The sequence below is a fragment of the Tursiops truncatus genome, chromosome 19, assembly GCF_011762595.2.
Source record: "Tursiops truncatus isolate mTurTru1 chromosome 19, mTurTru1.mat.Y, whole genome shotgun sequence".
NCBI lineage: Eukaryota > Metazoa > Chordata > Mammalia > Artiodactyla > Delphinidae > Tursiops > Tursiops truncatus.
In genome coordinates, this window is record NC_047052.1 from 42,717,932 (window position 1) to 42,742,556 (window position 24,625).

Below are 24,625 nucleotides of genomic sequence, written 5' to 3' on the forward strand. Positions count from 1 at the left end.
CAATTTTGTTTATCAATTTTGTTTATCTTCTCAAAGAACCAGCTTTTAGTTTTATTGATCTTTGCTATTGTTTCCTTCTTTTCTTTTTCATTTATTTCTGACCTGATCTTTATGATTTCTTTCCTTCTGCTAACTTTGGGGTTTTGTGTTCTTCTTTCTCTAATTGCTTTAGGTGTAAGGTTAGGTTGTTTATTTGAGATGTTTGTTGTTTCTTGAGGTAGTATTGTATTGCTATAAACTTCCCTCTTAGAACTGCTTTGCTGTATCCCATAGGTTTTGGGTCATCGTGTTTTCATTGTCATTTGTTTCTAGGTATTTTTTGATTTCCTCTTTGATTTCTTCAGTGATCTCTTGGTTATTAAGTAATATTCTTTTGTATACATTTTCTTTATCCAGTCATCCATCAGTGAACACTTAGGTTGCTTGTATGTTTGCAGGGAACATTGGGGTGCAGATATCTTTTCCAGTTAGCGTTTTATTTCCTTCAGATAAATACCCAGAAGTGGCTTTGCTGCCAAAGAGAGATGGGGGGTGTGGCCAAGAAGAGTGAAAATCAGTCACTGGCGACTTTGCTGTGCTTCCCCTTTCACTCTTAGATGCTGCCAGGGTCCCTGAAGACAGAAGACACATGAGGAAACAGGTAAAAACTATTTCGTTCTCTTTTGCATTCGACAAGCAAGTAGGGAGCTGCTGCCATGTGCCAGGCACAATTCTAGGGGCTGGGAGCACAGTGGGACTCCCCTCCCTTTCTCTTGCCTGTGTGACAACAGGTAGTAATCCCCAGTCTTTGAGCATCTCCCTTGCCAGGCCTGGCAATTCTTCTGAGAGCAGGGGGCATCACTGGGTGCCCAGGAGGGAAGAATGGACTCAAGGAGGCAGGCTCTGAGGTCCTGCAAGGCTCTAAACAGGCTCGTGTTGAGCAGACCACGGGTCCAGAGCCTTTGTGCCCAATGCCGACTGTTCCCAGCGTTCCATGCCCCATCCTGCCTCAGCTGCCTTCCAAGCGCAGGCCTGGGGCCCACTTCTTGTGCTCCAGAGACCACCTGGAGCTCCGTGGGGTAAGCATGCAGCCCTGCTCTGAGAAGCGCCCCTCTTCCACTGGTCTTGGCATTCTCCAGCTGGTCCCCAATGAGGATGTGACTGGTGGCTGCTGGCAGAGGGGGTACCCTGGCCCAGCTACTGGAGGCTAGTCTTTGCCACGGGGAATGGAATCTGGCCCTGGCCATAGCCCTTGTGGAGACCCAGAGGGAGCCCAAAGTGCATCCCTCAGAACACTGACCCTGCAGCCCTCATGGAAAACGTAGAATTGTTCCCATGGCTAAAGAAGTATGTGTCGTGTACTCTACTCCAGCCCCCATGCTGGGAGATGCGTGATGCCCATACAGCTGGTTAAAGGGTTCGAAAAGGCCTGCACTAAAGATTCCTATTTCACTTTCTAAAATCCAGCTTCTCTCAAACAGATGTGACCTCGAGGACTTTTTTCTCTGTAACACTATTCGCACCTGCAGGGCTCTATGAGCTCTGTGTGGAGAGTCTGCCCTCATCTATGCCCAGGCCAGTCCAGCACAGCCGCCATGCCTGGGGACAGACCCCCTTCCTACTTTCAGCCAGCGGCCTAGCTTTCCCCACACCGGTCCTGGACACCCAACGGTCCTGTAGCATAAGCCGCGCAGCCAGAGGAGATGCACAGCCAGCCGGAGGGGCTTGGGGAGGGGACGCCGATGTGTGGGAACTGTTGGCTGGGCAGGCGGGACAGACGCAGGTCTGTGCTGAGACAGGAGACACACTCTGTTGGCACGTCCTGCTGACTCCCCAGGGACACGCATTCAGGGCACAACCATGTAAATTGGGACTTAAATTTAACTCTATGTAAATGTAACTCTATGTAAAAGTCCAGTGAGGTGGCGGTCCAGCTCACCGCACGTGCACCCACACGTAGAGATGGACAGTGGGTGCACATCGGCAGCCCTTGGACTACCTCTAGCCCACCCTTCACTAGTTGACCCAAGGTAAGCTCCAGGTGACCTAGGGCCTGGCATTCGAGGCGCTCAGTAGTTTGGTGCCACTCAAAGCCTGAGAGCTGGGCAGCAAGTTTATACAATTTTGGATGGATGGATGGAAGAAAGGGAGGAGTGCTGGAAAGAGAGAGGCTAGCCTTACATGGTTCTCAGGCTGATGGGAGAGGCACAGCATATCCAGAAAAAGACCCTGTGAGCTTCCAGAATTCCATATCCTGCCATGCAACCAGACACGGTCTTCTCAGAATCAGGGAGAAGGGATTGGAGCTCAGTGAGTGAGCAAGAAAAGCTGTCTGGAAGATGTAAGTGACCAGATGGCTTAAAGACAAACTCTTCCTGGCCCAGGCTCCCGCCTAGACACAGCGCCATGCATCTCCTCGGTCCCTTGCTTCTGCTTCTCGGTAAGGATGGTGGCCCGGGCAGATACTTGGGTCTGGGACGACTGTGGGAGCTGGAGGAGGAGGAGGCAAGATGGGGGCAGAGAAGAGTAAATGTGGGGCAGGGTGGGGACAGTCAGTGTATATGTGTGTGCGTGTGTATACGTCTCTCTTTGTGTATCTGCCTCCCCCCCCACCCCCGCCTCTTCAGAGGAAATTCTTTAGAATGCGCGCATCGTCCTTCAGTAATGCTTTCTGTTCGCTCTGGTGGGTTCCAGAATACTTGGCTTTCTCTGACTCAGCCCAGTGGACGTTTGAACATCCCAAGATCCTCTACGCCTGGGATGGAGCCTGCGTCTGGATTCCCTGCCGCTACCGTATCCTAAACAAGCAGTTGCTAGATAACCTGACCGTGTACCACAATTATGAGTACGACAGCTCCACCAAGAACTACAATGGGACCGTCCTCTATAAGAACCTAAAAATCAGGGAGTTTCCTACTCGTCAGGGAAGGGTACAATTCCTGGGAAACGGCAGATCCAACTGCACCCTCCTCATCAATCCCGTGAAAGTCAATGACAGCGGTCAGCTGGGGCTGAGGATGATGTCTGGGGAGAACAAATGGATGGAGGCCATCGGCCTCAACATCTCTGGTAAGGCCCTGAGGATGGGTTCCTTCGTCTCGGCAATGAGGAAGGTGGGAAGCACCCGACTCCTGGGACAGCTCACAAACCAGGTCGCCTGCAGAGGCCAGACAGGGATGCCAGTGAGCGACCGGGGTGCCACAGGACAGTGGCGCCCGTGGCAGACTGGAGCGTATGGGCACTCATCCCTCCTTGAGCATCTCCCCTGGCTTTTCCAGAGATGGAAATCTGAATTTTCAAGGGAAATCTCCCAATGTATTAATGTGGGGGGATCCATTCTAATTAGGCCTTCGTGGCTACATGACGCACAGATAGGGTGTGAACCAAACACAGGTCTGGGGCCTCCCGCCGAGGGAGTGTGCTCGCTCCCTTCCACGGCCTGTTCATTCGGTGGGTGGTTCTAAGCAGGCCTGTGTTTGGGGTGAGAGATGCAGCTTCAGACGCTGCAATCTGAGGGCGGCCCAGCCTCGGGGAGAGCAGGGACTGGCTGCACACAGGCCTCTGTGCTAAAGGAATCCCCTCCAGGAGTGCCGTGTGGGAGGTCTCCGATACCGAGGCCTTTGAGCCAGGTTTGTCCTCCAAGCTAAGCATGTTGAACTAAACGCGTCAAATCCGCTGAGGAGTGCCGGGGGAGTGGTCTGGAAAACACTTAGAAAGCAGACACCAGGGGGTGCGAACGAAGTAACTATAAAACATAAAACACCGTTTCTAAGGAGGATCAACTTTCACAAGACCTTTCAGAGGGTGTTTGGGCCGAGCAGAGACAGGCAGGCCCGGAGAGAGGCGGACAGGACCGGCCGGGGCTTCCTGATGGGTTCTCTGCGGCAGGGCATCTAAAGCTGGTCCAGGTTCCCAGGCCTCCAGCGTGGCCCCTGCTCTCTTGCAGAGACGGCTCCTCCACCCCACATTGAGCTCCCTCCAGACATCCGGGAGCTCCGCGACGTCACTGTCACCTGCTCGCTGAATTTCGCCTGCTTTGAGTACCAGGTTCATCTGCAGTGGTCCCTGGAGGAGCGTGCGGTCACCTCCACCTCCCTGTCCACCGAGACCGTCTCCACCCAGAGCACTCTCACGTTCCAGCCGCAGTGGACTCACCACGGCAAGAACCTGACCTGCCAGCTCTGGGACCCCACGGAACAGCAGTTACTCTCTGAGGAAACGGTGTGGCTGGACGTGAAGCGTGAGTCTCCCCAGTGCTTCTGTGGGAGGGCCGAGGGTCCTGTCACCCCTTCACCCCCGCAGAGGGTAACAGGAGCCCACACAGAGGGGAGCGTGATGGGTCTGTGGGCACCCGCTGTTGGGAATGGTCCAGGCAGAGCCGCGGCCCCTCCTCCACCATTCCCATCATCAGCTCTGGTGTTTCAGGGACACCTGATTCAGAATAAAAGAATCTATCCTCAAACCATGACCTGATTTGGGGATCACTTGGTTAAGGTTTTTTGGTTCCCCTGGGGGGCGGGATGAGAATTTTTTCACATCATTGTTTTGTGCCTCATTCATTCAATAAATATTTGTTGTGAACCTACTAGGCTGCTGGGGATAGAGCAGTGAGCAAAGTTCTTGCCCACGTGGAACTAGCATTGAAGTCAGGGAGACGAAGAGTAGATAGGTGAAAAGGGAACTAGAGAACATATGTGTAGGTGGTGCTAAGGGTATCACACAAAGATAAAGCAGGGCTAGGACAGAGGGAGTGAGGGATGGAGGCTGAACTTGAGCTGAGACTTGGGTGAAGGGAGGGCCTGAGGCAGGCCTATCTCCGTGAGAAGAGCGTTCCAGGGAGAAGAAAGAGCAAGTCCGAGGCCTTGAGGTAGGAACTTGGTGTGTCTGCCTCAGAGCAAGGAGCCGGCAAGCTTGGCACTACATCCAAGGGGCCCAGTGGTAGGAAAGGAAGGCCGAGAGGAACCGGGACGCTAGATCTCGTGGGCTGCAGCGAGCGTTTCTGGATTGTTCTCTAAGTGTGGAATCCACTGAACGGTTTCAAACAGGAGAGTCGTGAGGTCTGATGGACAGTCCTGGGAATGCTGCTGGCTGCTGGTGGAGACCAGACCTTTGGGGTCTGGGGTGTGGGGAGCAGAGAACCGAGTTGGGAGGCTGTGACGGTCAGTCACCTGTTGACAAGGGTGACAGTGAGTGGCCACGCACCCTTGCCCGCTCTGTCTAGGCCGCTGCTTTATCAGAATAAAAGGCCTGCAACTTGTCAGCCCGTCACACCCTCTGAGAATCCCCATCCCCTCCCTCACTGTTCCCTCCACTTCTCCAGACGCGCCGAAGTTGAAGATCCAGGTCAGTCCCAGAGAAGCCACTGTGACAGAGGGAGCGTCTGTGACCATGACGTGCCAGGTTGTCAGCAGCAACCCACGGCACCAGAAGGTGGCCTGGCTCAGGGACGGGGTCCTGCTGGTGGGGGAGGAGACGCCCACGCTCACTCTGCCCGAGGTGACCAGGAGGATGAGTGGGCAGTACCAGTGCAAGGCCCACAACGATGTGGGCTCCGAAGAGTCGGAAGCAGTGGACCTCCAAGTGCACTGTGAGCCTCCTGGGAGCTGGGGAAGGGCCGGGCTGGGGGTCAGCAGGGGCACCTTCCAGGCCCATGGGAGGGGAGCCCCGGAGGCCTCTGCTCACCACCACCCCCAGCCTCCCAGCCTCGGCCTCTTCTTCCAGATGCTCCGGAACCTTCCAGGGTTCAGATCGTCTCCTCGCCAACGAAGGAAGGAAATGAAGTAGAGCTGACGTGTATATCACTGGCCAATCCTCCTCCAACGAATTACACCTGGTACTACAATGGGCTAGCAATGCCTGGAAAGACGGGCAGGACCTTCCAGATCCCAGAGGTCCTCCTCAGGCACGCTGGGGAGTACTCCTGCTTGGCGGAAAACGATCTTGGTCCTGGACAAGTTGGCCAGGAAGCTGACTTGGAAGTCCAGTGTGAGTAGCCGAAGAGCTGCTGGAGGGAGGAGATGGCTCTGGGGGCAGGAGGAGGGTAGACGTGCCCGCGAAGGGACAGCAAGCGGAAACCAGGGGCTCCCGGCAGATAAGCTTCTTGGGGCAGTTGTTGTGTTCACAGTTGTGTCCTTAGCACCAGACAGGGCCTGGCTCGTGGGAGGTGCTCAGTAGATGCTTGTTGACTTGAATGAATGGCAAGATGCCAGGGTCCCACGAGGGACGCGGAGACTTGGCGTCACTCAGCAGTGGCTGAGTCCCTGAAGGGGTCTTGGAATTTTCGAGGAGGACTGGGGCAAAATGCTTCTTTACCTCTTGGTTGTCAGACCCTGTTTAACACAGTGAGTCTTGGCACTGAGGGGAGCCCAGGACAAAGAGAATCCCTAGGTTTGATCCTTGGACACTGGGATGTCATAGTCGGGGCCAGATACTGTGATGTGGACGCCCAAATCCTGAAATCTAGACACCGGATATGTGGTGACAGCAGCAGCAGAAGCAGCACGTGTTGCGTGTTTACCACACGCCACAGGGCTCTAACAGCATCCTCTCACTCCGTCCTGCAGTGATTCCACGAGGTTAGCTACTCACAGGACCCCATTTGACAGATGAGTCAACTGAGGCCTGCAGCCCACGGTCACACAACGCCAAGGGGCAGGATCCGGCACTCTGGATCCAGAGCTCTGCTTTTCTTCTTCTTTTTTAAGTTAACGCCCTTACTCTAGTCACCCGGCTCCGCGCCCCAGACCCGTGCAGAGACCCACAGAGAGTGGCCCCTCCCTTGCACAGCACCACACATACTCCACCCAGAGCTGTGCTCTTAACCACTGCACCATCCTGTCTCAAACCACAGCCAGGCCAAATGGCCAGGGCAGGGTTTCTGTTCTCAGAGGCAAGAGGGAAGCACAAGCCCTCCCTCCGCTAATAGAGAAACTGCGTGAATGCAGGGCACAGGAAGGGGGAAGAGGGAGCAGGAAGGAACAGGTCTTATGGGCTTCTGACTTTTCTTGACCCACCTCTCTGGTTTTCTTCCAGATCCCCCCAAGGAGGTAATCACAGTGATTCAAAGCCCCACACCGATTCGAGAAGGAGACAGTGTGATCCTGTCCTGTACCTACAATTCCAGTAATCCCAGAGTTACCCGATATGAATGGGATCACCTAGGCTTCCAGGACCAGCTGTCACCCGCTGGGCTGACGATTCGAAAAGTTGCCTGGGACACAGGGCCAGTCAAGTGCGCAGCCTGTAACCAGTGGTGTTTGTGGTCTCCCCCTGTCGACCTGGATGTCCAGTGTGAGTGCCCTGGGCCGGGGGAGCTAGGGGGTGGCCCAGCTGGGGTGCGGGGCTCTAAGGGTGAGGAGACCCAAGCCTGAACCACAGTCCTCACAGAGAATTGAGGGATGAGAGTCAGGTCTCAGGGCCAAGGGGAGAGGAATTCTTGGGAACAGGAAGAGGGGAAGAGACCCAAGAGATCAGCCTGAGGTCCTTGCTCTCCAGATGCCCCCAAAGATGTCAGTGTCCAGGTCACTTCCCACAGTGAGATTCGCTCTGGGCGCCCGGTCCTCCTCCAATGTGACTTCTTAAGCAGCCGCCCCACGGATGTCCGCTTCTTCTGGAAGAAAAATGGAATCTTTCTGGAGGAAGGAAAGAAACTGAGCTTTGACGCCATCTCTCCAGAAGATGCTGGAACTTACCACTGCTTGGTCAACAATTCCATAGGACAGACCTCGTCTAAGGCCTGGGCTCTCCAAGTGCTGTGTGAGTGGCTGGAGCCAGAGGCTGGGCGCAGAGACGGGCAGGTGACTGGCTACCCGGATCCTGACTTTGCTTCTACTTACAGATGCACCCAGGAGCCTGCATGTGTCCATCAGCCCGAAAGACGGAGTGGTGGAGGGGAAGAAAGCGGTCCTGACGTGCGAGAGCGACGCCAACCCTCCCACCTCCCACTACGCATGGTTTGACTGGAATAACCAAGACCTCCGCCATTACGATCAGACGCTGAGATTGGACCCTGTGACGCTGCAGCACTCAGGCGCCTATTGGTGCCAGGGGACCAACAGGCTGGGCCGGGGCCAGTCGCCGCCCACCACCCTCACCGTCTACTGTAAGGGCCCTTCTCCGGCCCTGGCCACTCCTGCGGCGTGTGTTCCAGACCTCCTCCCCGCTCCTGCACGGAGGGTGGGGAGTGGGCAGCCTGTGCGCTCAGAGGCGCCCCTTCTCCACACACAGCTCCCCTGTCTTCCCTCCTCCCCGATCAGTCTCTCGCCACCCCGGGAGGATTCAGGCTGCCCCTACCTTCCAGACATCCTGAGCTCCTCCTGGCTCCCTCTCTCTGCCTCTCTCTCTCTGCCTCGCCCTTGATAGGCTGCTTGTTTCTACCTTTTGAGATTGTAGTGGTTTTGGTTTTTCTTTAAAAGACAATACAAGTACATGGTAAAAACAGCATGAAAGGGTAAATAGTGGAAGGACAGATACGTCTCCTTTCTTGCTCCCCGAGAACTCTACCCCCTCCCTCCCTTGAGGCTTTCACCGTTGGCAGCTGGATATGGCCCCTCACAGAGATTTTGCTATACGTGCACCACAGGCCTATAGAGATTTATGTCCATACACCCTTCTTTGTTACTCAGACGGCGGGAGAGCTCACACGTTGCCCTGAACTTCCCTTTCTTCCATGTAATAACAGCACTTGGAGATGGTTCTCTATCTGTGCATATACAGGGTGTCTGAAGGGTCTGGAAAAACACAGGGGAAAATATTTAATTTATTTATTGTGCTTTTTTCAGGTTAATGATTGGAGCCATGGCTTTCAACTTAGAGGATTGGCACTGGCAAAGCTGGTGCTAAAGGGAGCCAGCCTGAGGGTGTCATTTGGAAAAGTTACACATTGTATAAAAACATATACAATGTGTATATTGTATATACAATATACACATTGTATATGTATATTGTATATACAATATACACATTGTATATCTCCCCAGGGAGTCCCCTGGGTCTCCCCTCTGCAGGGACCCTGGAGACCTGACTCTTGCTGAGGGTGCACTGTGGTCCCGGGTACGGATGTCGAATAACCATGTGCCCACTGCCCTCCTCAAGGCTGGTGCAGTCTCCTGCTCTGGGCACACCTGCGAAGAGAATTGTAGGCTAGGTTCCTACGTGAACTGGCTGGCTCAAAGGACAAGTGATTTTAAGCACGGCCAAGCTGCCCTCTGGAGAGGCGGCACCATTTATGAGGGTTACGTGCTCTGTGTGTGCCCGAGGCTGTCACACAGCAGGAGCTCCTCTTGAAAAAGAGCTGCCCTTCCCTCCTAATGAGACGTTCAGAGGGCAGGGCTGGCTTCTCCCTCTTTCTCTGCACCACAGCCCCTGGGCAAGGAGGAGATGTCGCACAGGCCGGAAGGACCGTGGCTGTGCAGAGAGAAGCCCAGGATGCCTCCCAGGCAAAGGTCACAGGGCAGAGCTGGCCTGCTACCCGACTGAGGCAGAGTCGTCAACTGACGTACCTCCTTTCTCTATCAGATAGCTCAGCCTCCATCATCAGGCGAGTGGCCTTGGGAGTGGGGTTCTGTCTGGCCATCTTCCTCCTGGCAATCTGGGGAGTCAAGCTTCAGCGGAGGTGAGTTCCTCCCACTGCCCACCACCTTTGCTCCCCCTCCGCCCAACCCAGGGAACGACCCTGGTTACTCAGTCCTGCAGCCCCCGGCATGCCGAGTCCACAGGGTCCTCTTCCCAGGCCCTTCGTCCTCCCTGAGCAGGTCTTTATTTCTCAGCTGGAAGAGGATTCAGAGACAGCAGGGGCTTCAGGAAAGTTCCAGTGGACAGAACTTCTTTGTGAGGAATGTAAAGGTAGGATGGCAGAAAGATGAAATGCAGGGCAGAGCTTCGAGTCAAGAGAGAAACAAAGTGGAAAATCAACTATGTGTCAAATAAAAAAAAAGAAAAGAAACAAAGTGGAGAGGGGTGATAAAGAGTAGAGAGGCAGGGGAGCTAGGGCGGGGAGAGGAGTGGTAAGGGCCGAAACCTTGTCCTCCTCTCAGGCTCGAAGGATCCCCCAAGCTGAAGGCCCCCACTCCCTGGGGTGCTACCATCCGGTGATGGAAGACGCCGTCAGCTACGCTGCCTTGCGCTTTCCTCTTGGCGAGACGGATGCACCGAGACCTGGGTACTGAGGGCACCAGGGGGGTGACACCTGCACCCTGGGAGGGATGCGGGGGGCAGAGCTCGTGTCTTGCCTGCCCTGTGTGTGCCAGGCCCGTGCTTCTTCTCCTCATTCCTGCTCTGTAACAACCCCCCTGGTAACGGTCTCGGGAATTGGATCTGTTCCTACAAACCAGGAGCAGGCACGGCCAGAGTCGGTCTCTATCACCAAGGTTGGGACTTTGCGATACATACACACATACGTTCGCTCATCTGACACATCAGCCCCTGCTGTGTGCACTAGGCATGATACAAGGGGCTGAGAGGCTGGGGGTGCTCTTAGGGTCTAGGGGAGTTGGAAGAAGGAGCAGATTTCATGCAAAAGCCTTCATTTGTGGTCATCTCTCTGCCTTCCCTCTCAGAGATGCAGGGACCTCAGAGACGCGGGGACTTTCCTCAGACAGGGACGACACGGTCACTTACTCTGTGGTGCAGAAGCGTCACGTGGTAAGAGGGCAGGGCTATGGAAGGTGGGGAAGTGACGGGACCTGGCCTCGGCTGTGAGTCCCAGAGCCTGGGTGGGCTTGGTGCTGGCAGAGGCTGGAAAGTGGGGAGGGCTGCCCAGACCCTGGTGAGGTCAGACCCAGGGCAGGCACCTCCCAGTCTGAGGCCGGCTGCAGCCAGTTTCCAGACAAGAGGACTCCTGCTCGCGCTCTTGGACCCCCAGGCGGAGCGGAGGAGAGAAGGGACAGGGAAAGCGGGCTGCGGGAGGCTGGTGAGCGTGAGGCCACGCTCACCACCATGTGGCTTTCTCAGGGCGACTATGAGAACGTGACTCCAGAGGTCCTAGAAGACGAGGGGATACATTACTCGGAGATGGTCCATTTTGGGTTTGGGGAGCGGCCGCTGGCCCAGGAAGGAGTGGAATACGTGACCCTCAAGCAATGATGGGCCAAACCAGCTGAGGTGGAGGGGCCAGGGGCCGCAGGGGCCAGGGTGGTCCTGGAACTTTCTCAGCCTCTGCTGTTCAGCTGCGAAATCACACACACACACACACACACACACACACACACACACGCACACGCACGCACACGCACGCATGCACGCATTCACACACATGCATGCACGCACACACGCACACACACGAGCACGCACACACGGTCACAGTTACTGCAACCCCAGTTGGTGCAGAGAACTTTGTACATGGTCCAGAGACAGTCTTCCTTCTTAGCACTGGTAACCCCGACCCTCCAAAGGGTCTGTCCCTGGTCCTTTCCCACTCCCCTTCTCACCCAGAAATTCATCTAAATACCTATCCTGAGCTGTACAAATCCCCCTGCCCCTTCCCAGCCGTCTGCCACCACCTACCCACTCCCAAACCCCACTCCGCAGCTGGCTGTGTCCCTGCAGGGATCAGCTGGTCATTATTTTTATTGTTCTCTCTCCCCATCCCTTTGACACCTCACCCCTGCTCTGATAACTCCACTCACTAATCTTATGCGTAATTTTTGACCCCAGGGCAAAGCCCAGGGAAAGAGGAACAAAAATGAGGTAGAGGCCCTGCCCTGGGCTGGTTTCTTCTCTCAGAGGCCTTCCACGGGGAGGATTACGCTGCTGCGGCTCCTGTCCTCGAGGGTCTCATGGTCTGAGACATACACTGATGTGGACAAACGTGTAACAGACACAGAGCTACACAATAAACATGGCTCAGATGCCACGTCAAAGAGCCAGTGAATGATTTCCAGTCTGCAGAGTCTGAGCGGGGACGGGGAGCTGAGGCAGGCATCCTGGGGCTTGGGGAGAGGGGAAAGGTGACGTCACGCGCAAATCACCAGATCGGAGGGTCCATCGTCTTGTTGCCAAGAGTCCGCGGGCGTCACAGACAGAGCCTGAGTCCCGATTCTTCTGCTTAACCAGCCGAATGATCTGGGGCAAAGTTCCCCGGCTTCTCTGAGCCTCCAGTCTCTCCGTCTGTAACATGAAGATGCAGGCGGTTCGAGATAGGAAGTGAGGTATAACCTTATGTCATGTTATAAGATTAACGCAACAGCCAAAAGCCCCTAGAAACCACATTCCCATCTGATTTGCATCTCTTGAAGACCATAAAAAGGGGAAGCCGAAGCATTACTCACAGCAATTCTCAAAAGTGACCCTGCCGCGTCGTTTCACAACCCACAGCTGCCTGCCTTCTCGAAGGCCAGCTACCTTGAGGAACCTCTCAGCTTCTCTACCTCTCCCCGTGACCCCCACTAGCTCTCTAGTATGTTCCCTGGCCGACTTGCCAGGGAGGCCCTTCCGGCTTCTCCTCCGCTTCTCCGTCTGTTCTCTCTCCACCTGGTCTCCTGCTTCTCCCAAGGGGCCAAGGCCCATTCCCCTTCAGGGCAGGAACCTGTGGTTAATCATTCATCAAGATGACAGTCAGGGCTTCCCTGGTGGCGCAGCGGTTGAGAGTCCGCCTGCCGATGCAGGGGACGCGGGTTCGTGCCCCGGTCCGGGCGGATCCCACATGCCGCGGAGCGGCTGGGCCCGTGAGCCATGGCCGCTGCGCCTGCGCGTCCGGAGCCTGTGCTCCGCAACGGGAGAGGCCGCAGCCGTGAGAGGCCCGCGTACCGCAAAAAAAAAAAAAAAAAAAAGATGACAGTCAAATTCCTGGCCTGTGGTGGGCGCTCTGAAGGCACCGCCTTCCTTGGCTGCCCTACTTTCCCGTCTGCTCGATCCAGATGCTCTCTGAGAGGTTGTCCTTGGGATGCCCAAGGAGTGGGGCACTGATTTCCCCATGAACCTACTTTGTCCCTGGTTTGACGTCTTTTTTTTTTTTTTTTTTTTTTGGCCGCGCCACGTGACTTGCAGGATCTTAGTGCCCTGACCAGGGATTCCCTCCAGGCCCCGACAGTGGAAGTCCTAACCACTGGACCGCCAGGGAACTCCCTGGTTTGAACTGTCGTGAGCACCTTCCACGTTTGTGGAGAAAGGGAAGGCTTCGAGAACTGTCGAAATGAGAGGGCAAGGGTCTGGGGACCAGTATCATTCAACAATTTATCCAGCAAACACCTACTGAACACCTCCCACTACATCCACCACAGAGCCAGTTGTGGGGGTACAAAAAAGATACAACATGGTCCTAATCTCGGGGGTCTCTAGTCTAGGTGTCCAGAGGGTTTTAGGAGCTGAAGGACCTAAAGGCAGCCGCCAGCCTGATGAGGCCTGGCGCGGGCTCCCCGGCAACCAGCGGAGGACTTCCCATCCTGGACCTGAGCCTGACTGCTGACATCAACCTACTTCATGACCAATTGCCCGAGGGATGTGGCTGTCATCAGGCCCTGCTGAGGTGTGCACAGGAGGTGACTGGGCAGCACTGGGGCTAGAACACAGGCAGCCCCCGACCCAGCCCCAGACCTCACCGTCCTCTTGGAGCCTAGACAATTGACCATTCGTCTGACTCGCTGAGTCCCTGCTAGGTATGCAACAAGCAGCGGACAAAGCACACAGAAAGCGTTGCCTTCACTGATCAACATTCTAGCGGAGGAGCTGGCAAATCTGACGTGGCAGAGTCGTGGGTGCTTGGAAGAAACCACAACGCAAGATGAAAGCAGAGGGGCTGGAGCAGGGGAGGGGCCCGTTTGGATGCAGGGATCAAGGGAGGTCCTCTGAGGAGGGGACACCTGAATTGCCAGGTGGGAGGGCCAAACAGAGAAGAGCTTGAAGACGCGCTGTCTCCCTTTATAAATTTATTTATTTATTTTTGGCTGCGTTGGGTCTTTGTTGCTGCATGCAGGCTTTCTCTAGTTGGGGCTGCTCTTCATTGCGGTGCACGGGCTTCTCATTGCGGTGGCTTCTCTAGTTGTGGAGCACGGGCTTTAGGCGTGCAGGCTTCAGTAGTTGTGGCTCGCGGGCTTAGTTGCTCTGCGGCATGTGGGATCTTCCAAGACCAGGGCTCGAACCTATGTCCCCTGCACTGGCAGGCGGAGTCTTAACCACTGCACCACCAGGGATGCCCCCTGCTGTCTCCCTTTGCACCCAGCTTTGCTCATCTACCAAATGCTTGTCACGAGAGGTGAAATGGCTCCTGTTGACTTTTCCTCAGTTCTGTCAGTTTCTCAGTGCTTCCCAAAGACAAAATACTAAACAACAGGTTGCAAGTTCTTCTACAATTCCCAGGGAGGTGCTGGACGACACATGTAGGACTTAGAAGGGGGGTGACCAAGAATCAGTTTGGTTTGTGAGGTTTGAAAAGGAAATGAGATCATTTCTTTGGAGGGAGCCGTGGATATGCTGAGACTCTCAGGCTGCCTGCTCTGGAAGCCTGGTGGGAAGCACTTCCAGGGAACCACTCAGAGAAGCTTATTCTGGGTGACTTGGATTTCGGGGAGGACATAGGGGCCTGGTGACTGACACACACACCCAAGAAAGCTGAAGTCCAGAGAGACCATACTGTCAGCCTGAGGCAGGAGAGAGACAGACAGATAGAGAGACACGTGCACAGTCAGAGACAGAAAGAGAATCACAGAGACAGCTTAGGGCCGCTTTAAATCTCAGGAGGTCTCCTTAGAAGGGCAGGATGACCCCAACAGGGAGGTGAACGACCAAGTTCTCAGGGCCTGAGAGGAATGTTAAGCGGCCAGCTGGAGGCACGCACCACCCAACGTCCCTACGGGTGCCCCAGGGAGGAGTCCCTCTTGACATCCGTGCAGCCCAGAGAGAGGCAGGGTGGAGACCACAGCCCGGGTACTTCAGTGCCACCGAACTCGACTTTGCTTGTTCCAGGTCTCTCCTTCTCTCCCTCCTGCCGACACAGGGAGGGTCATAAACCACCGTCATCAGGTCGGAGGGGAAAGGAGAGGGAGGATGGAGGAGCCCAAGGCCTGTGCAGGTGGGGGGAGAGTAGAAGCTCTAACTGGGAATGATGATCTCATTGTCCCACATAGTAAATGCCAAGTGGAGATGGTATGGGTGACTAGAGGGACTTATTATCTGGGAGTGAGCCTGGGCCTGCCCACAAGCTCGTCCAGGAGTAGAGAAGACTAAACCCCCAGAGCCGGTTTGAACGGGCTGGCGGGGGTGGGGATGGAATAAAGTTGTGTTCTGGTTGTACCACCAACCCTGCTTTTTAGAGGTGCTGATAATTCCAAAAGATACACGCACCCCAATGTTCATTGCAGCTCTATTTACAATAGCCAGGACATGGAAGCAACCTAAATGTCCATCAACAGAGGAATGAATAAAGAAGATGTGGTACATATATACACTATGGAATATTACTCAGCCATAAGAAGGAACGAAATTGTTCCATTTGCAGAGACGTGGATGGACCTAGAGACTGTCATACAGAGTGAAGTAAGGCAGACAGAGAAAAACAAATATCGTATATTAACACATATATGTGGAATCTAGAAAAATGGTACAGTTGAACCTATTTGCAAAGCAGAAATAGAGACACAGACGTAGAGAACACATGTATGGACACCAAGGGGAGAAAGGGGCAGCGGGATGAACTGGGAGATTGGGATTGACGTATATACACTGCTATGTATAAAATAGATAACTAATGAGAACCTACTGCATAGCACAGGGAACGCTACTCAGTGCTCTGTGGTGACCTAAATGGGAAGGAAATCCAAAAAGGAGGGGATATATGTATATGTATAGCTGATTCACTTTGCCGTACAGCAGAAACTAACGCAACATTGTAAAGCAACTATATTCAATAAAAATTAAAAAAAAAAAAAGGTGCTGGCTACGCACTCTTCACTCCCCCCAGGAAAAGCCCACATTTCTAACCTCTGCCCTTCCTGTGTTTGCATCATCTTGGACCCTCACCTCCTTCTGAGATGCCCCATTAGCTGCTTATCCAGGCTGTGAGTGCCTCAGGCTAATGGCCCTGCCTCCCCGCCCTTCTCTCCCTTCCGGCTCACTGCCCATCCTGGCCACCCTCCCTCAGGGGACTCCTGAGCCTCAGAGACACCTGGCAGCACCAAGAGGTGAGTCCCTCTTTCTGTGGCTTCTCTCCCCACCACAATTTTTCCCCAGATCCCCAGAAGCCTCCGCTTAGGGGGAACCCCTGAAGCTGGCTAAAGTCATTCCCTGTGACACCAGTGGGACCTCGCTTATCCCTGGACTCTCCCCGGGAGACCGCCTTCTCCTGCCCTTTGCTACAACCTACAACCCCGACTTCCCCTCGGCTAGGCGTTGCCACCAGCCCCGCACTGCCTGCTGTAGGGGAACAGCTCCTTCTCTTTCCAGGGAACTGGGGAAGGGGTGTGAACACAGGAATCTAGCTTCCTTTCCTGAGAAAAATACATACTGTCGGGATCAACTCTGTTCATTTTCTTCTTCTTTTTTTTTAAAGATGTTTTTGATGTGGACCATTTTTAAAGTCTTTATTGAATTTGTTACAATATTGCTTCAGTTTTATGTTTTGGCTTTTTGGCCACGAGGCATGTGGGATCTTAGCTGCCCAACCGGGGATCGAACCCTCAGCTCCTGCATTGGAAGGCGAAGTCTTAACCACTGGGCCGCCGGGGAAGTCCCTCAACTCTGCTCTGAATTCTCTCCACCGCTTGTCTCCCCAGAGTCTCAGAAAGCAAGAGGCCTTCCCTCTTCTGGGACCTGCGCGCCTGTGCTCCGTCTCCTCCCGTTACACCACGATCGCTCGCTTCAATTAAGGGGGCACATGGTGGAGAGAAAACAGAGGACTGACGGCTAGTGGTCCTCGCTTCTAATCCAGGCCACCTCCCCCTACCGGCGTCTGTCTCCCCAGCTATCCCACTAGATGGCTTCTCGCACCCTGAGCAAGTGCTGAAACCAGTCTGTGACTCTGGGAGCCCCCTTTCCGGGCCCTGAGATCTGGGGGCAGGGCGCCAGTGGTGCGCACGAGGGGCCCCATGCACCTGCCCCCGCAGCTCTCCTTCGCCCTCTATATGGCCGCCTTCGCGCTGGGCTTCCCGCTCAACGCCCTGGCCATCGCAGGCGCCGTGTCCCACGCCCGGCTGCGCCTCACCCCCAGCCTGGTCTATGCCCTCCACCTGGGCTGCTCCGACCTCCTGCTGGCGACGTCTCTGCCCCTGAAGGCGGCGGAGGCCCTGGCTGGGGGAGCCTGGCCCCTGCCTGCCTCACTCTGTCCTGCCTTCGCCCTGGTCCACTTCGCTCCGCTCTACGCGGGCGCGGGCTTCCTGGCCGCCCTGAGCGTCGGCCGCTACCTGGGAGCCGCCTTCCCCTTGGGCTACCAAGCCGCCCGGAGGCCGCGCTATTCCTGGGGCGTGTGTGTGGCCATATGGGCCCTTGTCCTCTGTCACCTGGGGCTGGTCTTTGGGTTGGAGGCTCCGGGAGGCTGGCTGGACAATACCACCAGCTCCCTGGGCATCAGCACGCCAGTGAACGGCTCTCCAGTCTGCCTGGAGGCCTGGGACCCGGCCTTGGCGGGCCCCGCACGCTTCAGCCTCTCTCTGCTGCTCTTCTTTCTGCCCCTGGTCATCACGGCCTTCTGCTACGTGGGCTGCCTCCGGGCACTGGCCCGCTCAGGCCTGAGCCACAGACGGAAGCTCAAGGCAGCCTGGGTGGCCGGTGGGGCTCTGCTCACACTGCTGCTCTGCTTGGGACCCTACAATGCCTCCAACGTGGCTGGCTTCCTGCACCCCAGCCTCGGAGGCTGCTGGCGGAAGCTGGGGCTCATTACAGGTGCGTGGAGCGCGGTGCTCAACCCACTGGTGACCGGCTACTTGGGAGGGGTCGCTGGCCGGGGGACAACACGTGGGGCAAAAACAAACGGGGGGCCGTCCCAGAAGTAGTCAGCACTGCATGGGGGAGGGGCAGGGAGCAGGAGAGCCAGACTGCTTCTCCAGGCGCCTGGCGAGGGCTGCTCCAAAGGAACTGCAGGGCGGTTTTGCCTGGGGGGGCATCCCCGGAGCCACTTATGGGAAGAACTGAGCCTGGCGGAAGATGGCATCCCAGGTGGAGAAAGAATGGAGGCCTGGAGCTGGGTCACAGGAGGAAGGTAAGCTGCCTCGGCACACGTCTGCGCGATTTCCCACCTCTGTCCGTTCCTTTTCTGCGTCCTGACTGGCCTGACTGCCAGTGTGCCCTGTGGGGAAGGAGGGAGGGAGGTCTGCTTCTAAGCCAGAGGAACTGCCGCCACTCTGATGGTCTACTTTGGGAGCTGTTACTCCAAAATCATTTCCTAGGAAAGACCATTTTGAATTTCTGAATAAGAGGCCGGAGGCAAGGTAATGACACTGTTATACCACGTGACACCCACAAGGGGGCAGCATTAGAACTGTGAACAGGACGCTGGTAGGAAAAGATGCCGGGGGAAGGGAAAACACCAGCAATACCAGAAATATACGTGACAGTCACCGTGCCAAGTGCGTTACAAGTGTTGTCTCGTTTCATCCTCCCACGTTCCTTTGATTTAGCCATGCGGCTGCTGTACCGATGAGCAGACTGCTCACTGCAAGAGGGTGTCAGGCAGAGGCGCAAACACCGACTAGATTCTACCCTGTGCTTTGCTCACCAAGCCGTGGGCCTGGCCTGGGGCTGCTTCCAGCCAGGGGAAGCAGCAACTTATTCTAATTTGAACAAAGGCACTCCTCAAGCAGTGCACCCTGGTGCTGGGCTGTGCTCACCTGCAGGGTGTACCTTTTCCTAATTTGCACTAAGGTGCTGCATGAGTTAGCTGTGGTCATCTTCATTTTACAGGGGTTTAGAAATTTACCCGACACCCTACAGCAAAGAAGTGGGGGGACATAGGATGTGATCCTTCCAGGAGGATCAGGGGACATTTAGAAAACTTGGGGTATCAGGGTTAATGCCTGTCCTTGTGGTCCCTTTGGCGAAGGTGAATGGTAGCACCCTGAACCCGAGAGAGAGTGGGCAGGGGACAGTGGCCGCGAGAGCCAAAAGTCTGGGCGTCTGCTCTGAGGCGAGGAGTAGGAAACAGACGTTCCTCTCATGACGATAAAGACATGAACACAGAGAAGCAAAAAAGTGGCAGCTACGTGCCTGACAAGCACGAACTGGTTTACACAAGTTATCTCTTTTCGTGCCTAAATGTCTACAAGGGGGGACTCCCCTGGAGGGCCAGCGGTTAAGACCCTGCACTTCCACTATAGGGGGCACTGGTTCGATCCCTGGTCGGGGAACTGAGATCCTGCGTGCCGTGTGGTACAGCCAAAAAGAAAAAAAAAAAAAAAAAAAACTGTCTACAAGGGCAAGGATTTTTGTTTCATTTGCTGATATATCCCCAGCAACTAGCAGAGAGCCGAGCACACGGTAGGCTTGTGGTTAATATTTGCTGAGTGAGCGAATGCTCATAACAGCCCTCCAAAGAAGTCTTATTGTCCCTGTTTAAAAATATGGAAACGGGCCAGAGAAGTTCAGTCACTTGTCTGAGGCTCTGCCGAAGCCAGAAACAAGTCTGTTCTCTGCGCAGTGGTGACATCAGAGGATTTCAGCCGAAGGCCGAACTCCAGCCCAGGCAGCTCCTCCTGTAACACGAGAACCACTCTCCCTTCCACAGCACCGGAGCACCTGCTGGTGCCGGGCCACGTCTTCCAGTGACTTGTGCCTCCTCCACTTAGGGGAGATTTCAGTTCCTCCCTGGGGCTCCGCATGACCCACCCCCAGCATCCTCTGGTGACCCTCGCCCCTTGGGCCCTGAACCTTCTACCAGTGCCCCAGCAAGTCAAGCCTGTGCACCGCCCCCCCCCCCCCCCCCCCCCCGTTCCCTCTGCTTGCGCTGTTTGCTCCAGGGGCTCTCAGCCTCTGTGTTATTGACGTCTTTATTATCCTCCCACCACTGAGACCCCCCCCCCACCCCGAGACTGCTGTACTTCTTGTTTTGTTCACTGCTGTACTTCTAACAACTTATTTGAGATAAAATTTACGTATCATAAAATTCACCCACTTTAAATGTACAATTCCGTGATCTTTAGTAAATTTACCAAGGTGTGGATTATATTATATCATGATAATCCAATTTAGGACATTTTTATCACCCCAGGAAGATCCCTCATATTCACTTACCGTTAATCCCATTTCCACCCTCAGTCCCCAGGCCCCCAGGAACCTACCTCTGTCTCTACACATTCGCCTATTCCGGACATTTCGTAAAAATGGAAACATACACGGTCTTCTATGTCTGGCTTGTTTCACCTAGCACAATGCTTCTAGGTTTATCTGTGTTACGGTATACATGGGTATTTCATTCCTTTTCATTGCCAAATAGTATTCCATTGTACGGCTATGCCACATGGTTTATCCATTCATTGGCCGATAGACCACCAGGTGATGTTTCCACTTTTTGGTTATTATGACTAATGCTATTATGAACATTTATGAGCCAGTCTCTGCGTGGACATATGTTTTCATTTCTCTTAAGTAGATACCTATAGCAGAATCGGGTTACGTGGTATGAGGATTCCCATTTCTCCACATCCTCACCAACACTTGGTATTATCTGATTTTTTTTTTTTTTTTTTTTGCTTATAGCCATGCTAGTGGGTGTATGAAATGGTATCTCATTGCACTCCATAAATATTTGAATGAATAAGTAAATACTCTCTGAAGCTGGACAGACGTTTGAATCCTGGTGGTGATACTTAACAAGCTGTATTACCTGGAGTGAATCACTTCCCCACTGTGAGGATTTCAAGACATAAGGTGATGCCCTGAGAAGCAGTGGGTCTGCCATGGAGTATGTGCCCACTGAAAGGTAGCCGTCATCATCATTGCCACCAACGTTAATATTATTACTATCAGCCCAGAGACAAGCCCACTCGAGTGGCTGGCAGACGGCATCTGTCAAGGGCTCACCATACTTACCACTTAACTTAGCCTTTGACACATATTAACGCTTTAATGTACACAAGCCTATGAGATTGGTTATGACTATCCCTGTTTTATAGATGAGAAAGCAGAGATACAGAGGGCTTAAGTCACTTGCCCCAAATCACAGAGTTAGTAAGTGATAGGACCAGCATCGAACCCAAGCCCCGGCTCCAGAGCCCAAGCTCTACAGCACTGTATCACACTTCCTACCCTTACAACAAGGCAAACTGGTTGAGCGCCATTCTAGAGGAGCAGATACAATTCAAGTAGGGGATCAGAGGGAAGAAGACGATGTCTGCTCGTCCCATCTGAGGCTGCTGGGGAGCGAGGCGCGCAGGCGGTCGTGGCATTTGCCCCTCATTTTGTGTACTGGGCCAGCACTGCTCACAGAGCTAACGGCATCGTTTGTGCCATTGCTCGGCAGTGAGTGACATCACGGGCACTGCCAGGTTTTTATCAGTTCTGCCAGATAATAGCTCACCGGACTTGTTCTAGAGGAGCCGGCGAGTTGCTGAGCGGCAGAGAACTTGGGTTCTCAAAGCAGCAGGTAAGCACGGGACCCTGAGGGGCTCTGTGGACGGCACCTTGGTGCTTAGAGAAAGGAAACAGCAGACAGGGTGTGACCAGGAAGAGAGGGACAGGAAAGGGATAGGAGCCAGGCTATGACCAGGAAGACAGGCAGGCTGACCCCGCTGGGGAAAGCACTGGGGGCATGAGGGAGTGAGGCTGGCGATGACGTTCCCTTCTGATAGCTGAGAAGCGGATGGTGCAAGACGCCCACCCAGACTGTCATCTCTGTCCCTCTCTTGCTAGTGGCCATGACCACAAACACCAGCTCAGACCGGTCCTTCTTCCTCGGCAGTCACGGGCTCCACTGCTCCATGTACCTCTTCACCTTCCTCACGGGGCTTCCCCTGAAGCTGGAGGCCCTGGTGATCCTCGTGGACCAGCTGCAGTGCTGTCCGGCGGCCGTGCGCGTGCTCTTGCTGAACCTGACCCTATCGGCCCCGCACCCTGGTGCTCTTCCTGCCATTCCACGTGGTGAAGGCAGCGAGCGGCATGCACTGGCCCCTGCCCTTCATCTTCTGCCCCTTCTCCAGATTCCTCTTCTTCACCACCATCTATCTCCCGTCCCTCTTCCTGGCAGCTGTGAGCGATGAGTGCTTCCTGAGCGTGGTCTACCCCATTTGGTACCAGACCCGGCCAAGGCCGGGACAGGCTGGCCTTGTCAGCGGGGCCTGCTGGCTCCTGGCCGCCGCTCACTGCAGTGTGGTCTATGTCACTGAATTCTCGGGGCGCTCCTCCCCCACCCAGGGTATCAACGGGACCTGCTACCTGGAATTCTGGAAGGATCAGCTGGCGGGACCTGCTACCTGGAATTCTGGAAGGATCCACTGGTGGGACATGCTACCTGGAATTCCGGAAGGATCAGCTGGCCTTTCTCCTGCCTGTCCAGCTGGAGATGGCTGCGGTCCTTTTTGGGGTGCCCCTGCTCATCACTAGCTACTGCTATAGCCGCCCGGTGTGCATACCCGCTAAGGGAGCCAGCCAGCGCCGGCGGAAGAGGGTGGTGGGCTCGCAGCAGCCATGCTGCTCAACTTTCTCGTCTGCTTTGGGCCCTACAACGTGTCCCATGCTGTGGGCTACACCCAGGGTGAAAGCCCGAAGTGGAGAATTCCGTGCTGCCCCTCAACACCCTGAACTCCTGTGTCGACACCCTTTACTATTTCTCATCATCTGGGTTCCAAGCTGACTTCCAGGGGCTGCTGGGGAGGCTGACTGGAGCCTGTGGCCCTTGGTGGCAGGAAGGCAGCGTGACACTGAAGAGTGAAGGAGAGGGGCCGCCACAGGAGCTGTCTAACATATAGGGGGGCTCTGGAGCGGGTGGCCAGGTGGACTGGCCTGCAAAACAGATCATCCCTGGGGCAGTTCCAAGCTCAAGTCAGGCAGCACCTGGGAGAGGCAGGCTGGGGACGGGCACTGTTTGGGTCAGAGCAGGTACCCAGCCTTAGCCCAGCTCTTGATCTCGCCACGCTACCCTCCCTTCTCGTGCCCCAACACGCTCAGGGGGCGGTCACAGTGAGAGAGAACTCTGGAGAATAAGGAGCTCCCCGGGGCAGCTGGGCTTTGCTGAAGGTGAAGGAGGAGCTGACAGCAGCATCCAGGGTCTGAGGGAGCTGCCCAGTGACTTGGGACAGGAGAGAGGAAGAATCTGTCCTTCAGAACTACCGACTCAGCTGGGCAGGAATGGGGACACAGGACTCCAGGCATGAGGGAGCACCCTGCTGTGACATGCGCTCTTCCAGCAAGTTTCCACTGTTCAATAAATTCAGACTTTCAGGGACATTCATGAAAAATGACAGAAGAAAAATTACCTAAATAAACTTGGTAGCAAGCAAAAGAGAATGGTTTTTTCTTAATCTTTTTTTTTTTTTATGGTGTGTGTGGGTGGTGTATGTGAGTGTACCTTAGGTGGTGTTGATGGATGGAAGGATAAAACACGAAGACTCTGAAGGAGAAGTGTTAAACTATAAGATGCCTAGTTGCTGGGAGAGGATTTGGATCAGAAGAATAAAAGTAATAGCGAACCTATCTTAAGGGCTTAGCCTGACATCGTCTTTAATCTTCTCAGTAGCCGTGAGGCAGGTACTATGACTCTTCCCGTTCTACAGGTGAGGGAATGGGCCCGGCGAGGTGAAGTCTCTCACCTGAGATCCCATAGCCAATAAGTGATGGAAGCAGGCCTGGAAGCTGAAATTAGTTGACTCTGAAACTCAGGTCCCTGAGCCACTCTGCCACCAGCTGTGTGTCATCTGCTGTGACTGGGCCCAGTCAAACTTCCAGAGTCAGCTGAGGCGGTCTGACCTCAGGACAAATGTAAACAGGCCACAATGAGAAGCATAACTAGATGCAAAGCCGATCGACTATTTGTGTAGACACATCCTCCTCCCGGTAAAGAAACCCTCTTGGAAGAAAAATAAATGAAGAGAATTAGTTAGCCCAGTTGACTTCGGGTTACTACAGAGACAAATGTGTGCTCTTAAGAGGTGTTTTTATCAAAGTGTGATCCCTTAGTAATTTTTCGTTTCCCACTGCGGGGTGGCGCATTAGAAAGCATCGGTCTGGGCCTCCTCCCCCGGGAAAGCAACCAGAGAAATGCTGGCGCCTGTTCGCACTGCCAGCTTTATTATTTCTTTTTCTAGTTTGCTTTTTCTTTTTTTTTCTTTTAATGACAAACCAAGAAGTCTCTTATTTTTTTATTTTGGCCGCACCGCACAGCATGTGGGATCTTAGTTCCCTGACCAGGGATCAAACCCGCACCCCCCGCAGTGGAAGCTCGGAGTTTTAACCACTGGGCCGCCAGGGAAGTCCCGGTCAGCTTTACTTCGAAAACATTTATGGTGCACTTACTGTGTGCAAATGGCTGCGCTCAGAACTTCCGGGATTTCAATACTAACGTCTTTAGCGTCTGTTTTCTCCCTGAGGTTAAGGTCGCTGGGGAAGGAGGACTGGCTGTGGATGGGGACTGGGTCTCAGGTGGAGGGAGAGAGACATCGTCTCTGTACAGAGATGAAGGCATGAGCTGTCCCTCTGTCCCATGGCTCATCTGTCTGTCCTAAGGCACTCAGACCTTGATGTGAACATGGGTCTGAGTGGTTCAGAAAGGGCACAGTGGTGACGTGGAGTCTTG

The 24,625-nt window shown here is 54.5% G+C and overlaps 3 protein-coding genes and 1 long non-coding RNA gene across 5 annotated transcripts; 3 read left to right on the forward strand and 1 right to left on the reverse strand.

Moving 5' to 3' along the window:
* The first annotated feature begins 578 nt into the window (after positions 1 to 578).
* CD22 (CD22 molecule) lies at positions 579 to 11,839 on the forward strand. 2 transcript variants are annotated; one of them, XM_033844887.2, is made up of 14 exons: positions 579 to 640; positions 2,364 to 2,419; positions 2,674 to 3,048; positions 3,926 to 4,219; positions 5,300 to 5,566; positions 5,701 to 5,964; positions 7,012 to 7,269; positions 7,474 to 7,734; positions 7,817 to 8,080; positions 9,496 to 9,592; positions 9,747 to 9,822; positions 10,014 to 10,138; positions 10,536 to 10,620; positions 10,930 to 11,839. In XM_033844887.2, exons 2-14 carry the CDS (start codon positions 2,386 to 2,388, stop codon positions 11,059 to 11,061), a joined length of 2,532 nt encoding a protein of 843 aa, XP_033700778.1. In that variant the 5' UTR covers positions 579 to 640; positions 2,364 to 2,385; the 3' UTR covers positions 11,062 to 11,839. The 2 variants fall into 2 exon arrangements, with proteins under 2 accessions (XP_033700778.1, XP_004331525.3); XM_004331477.4 differs by lacking the exon at positions 579 to 640 and having other exon boundaries at positions 2,286 to 2,419.
* On the reverse strand, positions 6,519 to 7,454 carry LOC141277205 (uncharacterized). The gene is made up of 3 exons (XR_012328189.1): positions 7,441 to 7,454; positions 6,993 to 7,090; positions 6,519 to 6,536 (listed from the first exon to the last, which is right to left on the reverse strand). It is a non-coding gene; the product is annotated as an uncharacterized lncRNA (long non-coding RNA).
* A 5,155-nt stretch (positions 11,840 to 16,994) lies between the features above and the next one.
* Positions 16,995 to 17,897, forward strand: FFAR1 (free fatty acid receptor 1). The gene has a single exon (XM_019941243.2). It carries the CDS (start codon positions 16,995 to 16,997, stop codon positions 17,895 to 17,897), a length of 903 nt encoding a protein of 300 aa, XP_019796802.1.
* Positions 17,898 to 21,752: 3,855 nt separating this feature from the next.
* On the forward strand, positions 21,753 to 22,802 carry FFAR3 (free fatty acid receptor 3). The gene is given in 5 exon segments (XM_033845392.1): positions 21,753 to 21,938; positions 21,940 to 22,256; positions 22,333 to 22,502; positions 22,505 to 22,606; positions 22,609 to 22,802. Coding segments are annotated over 5 exon segments (969 nt in total).
* The last annotated feature ends 1,823 nt before the right edge of the window (positions 22,803 to 24,625 follow it).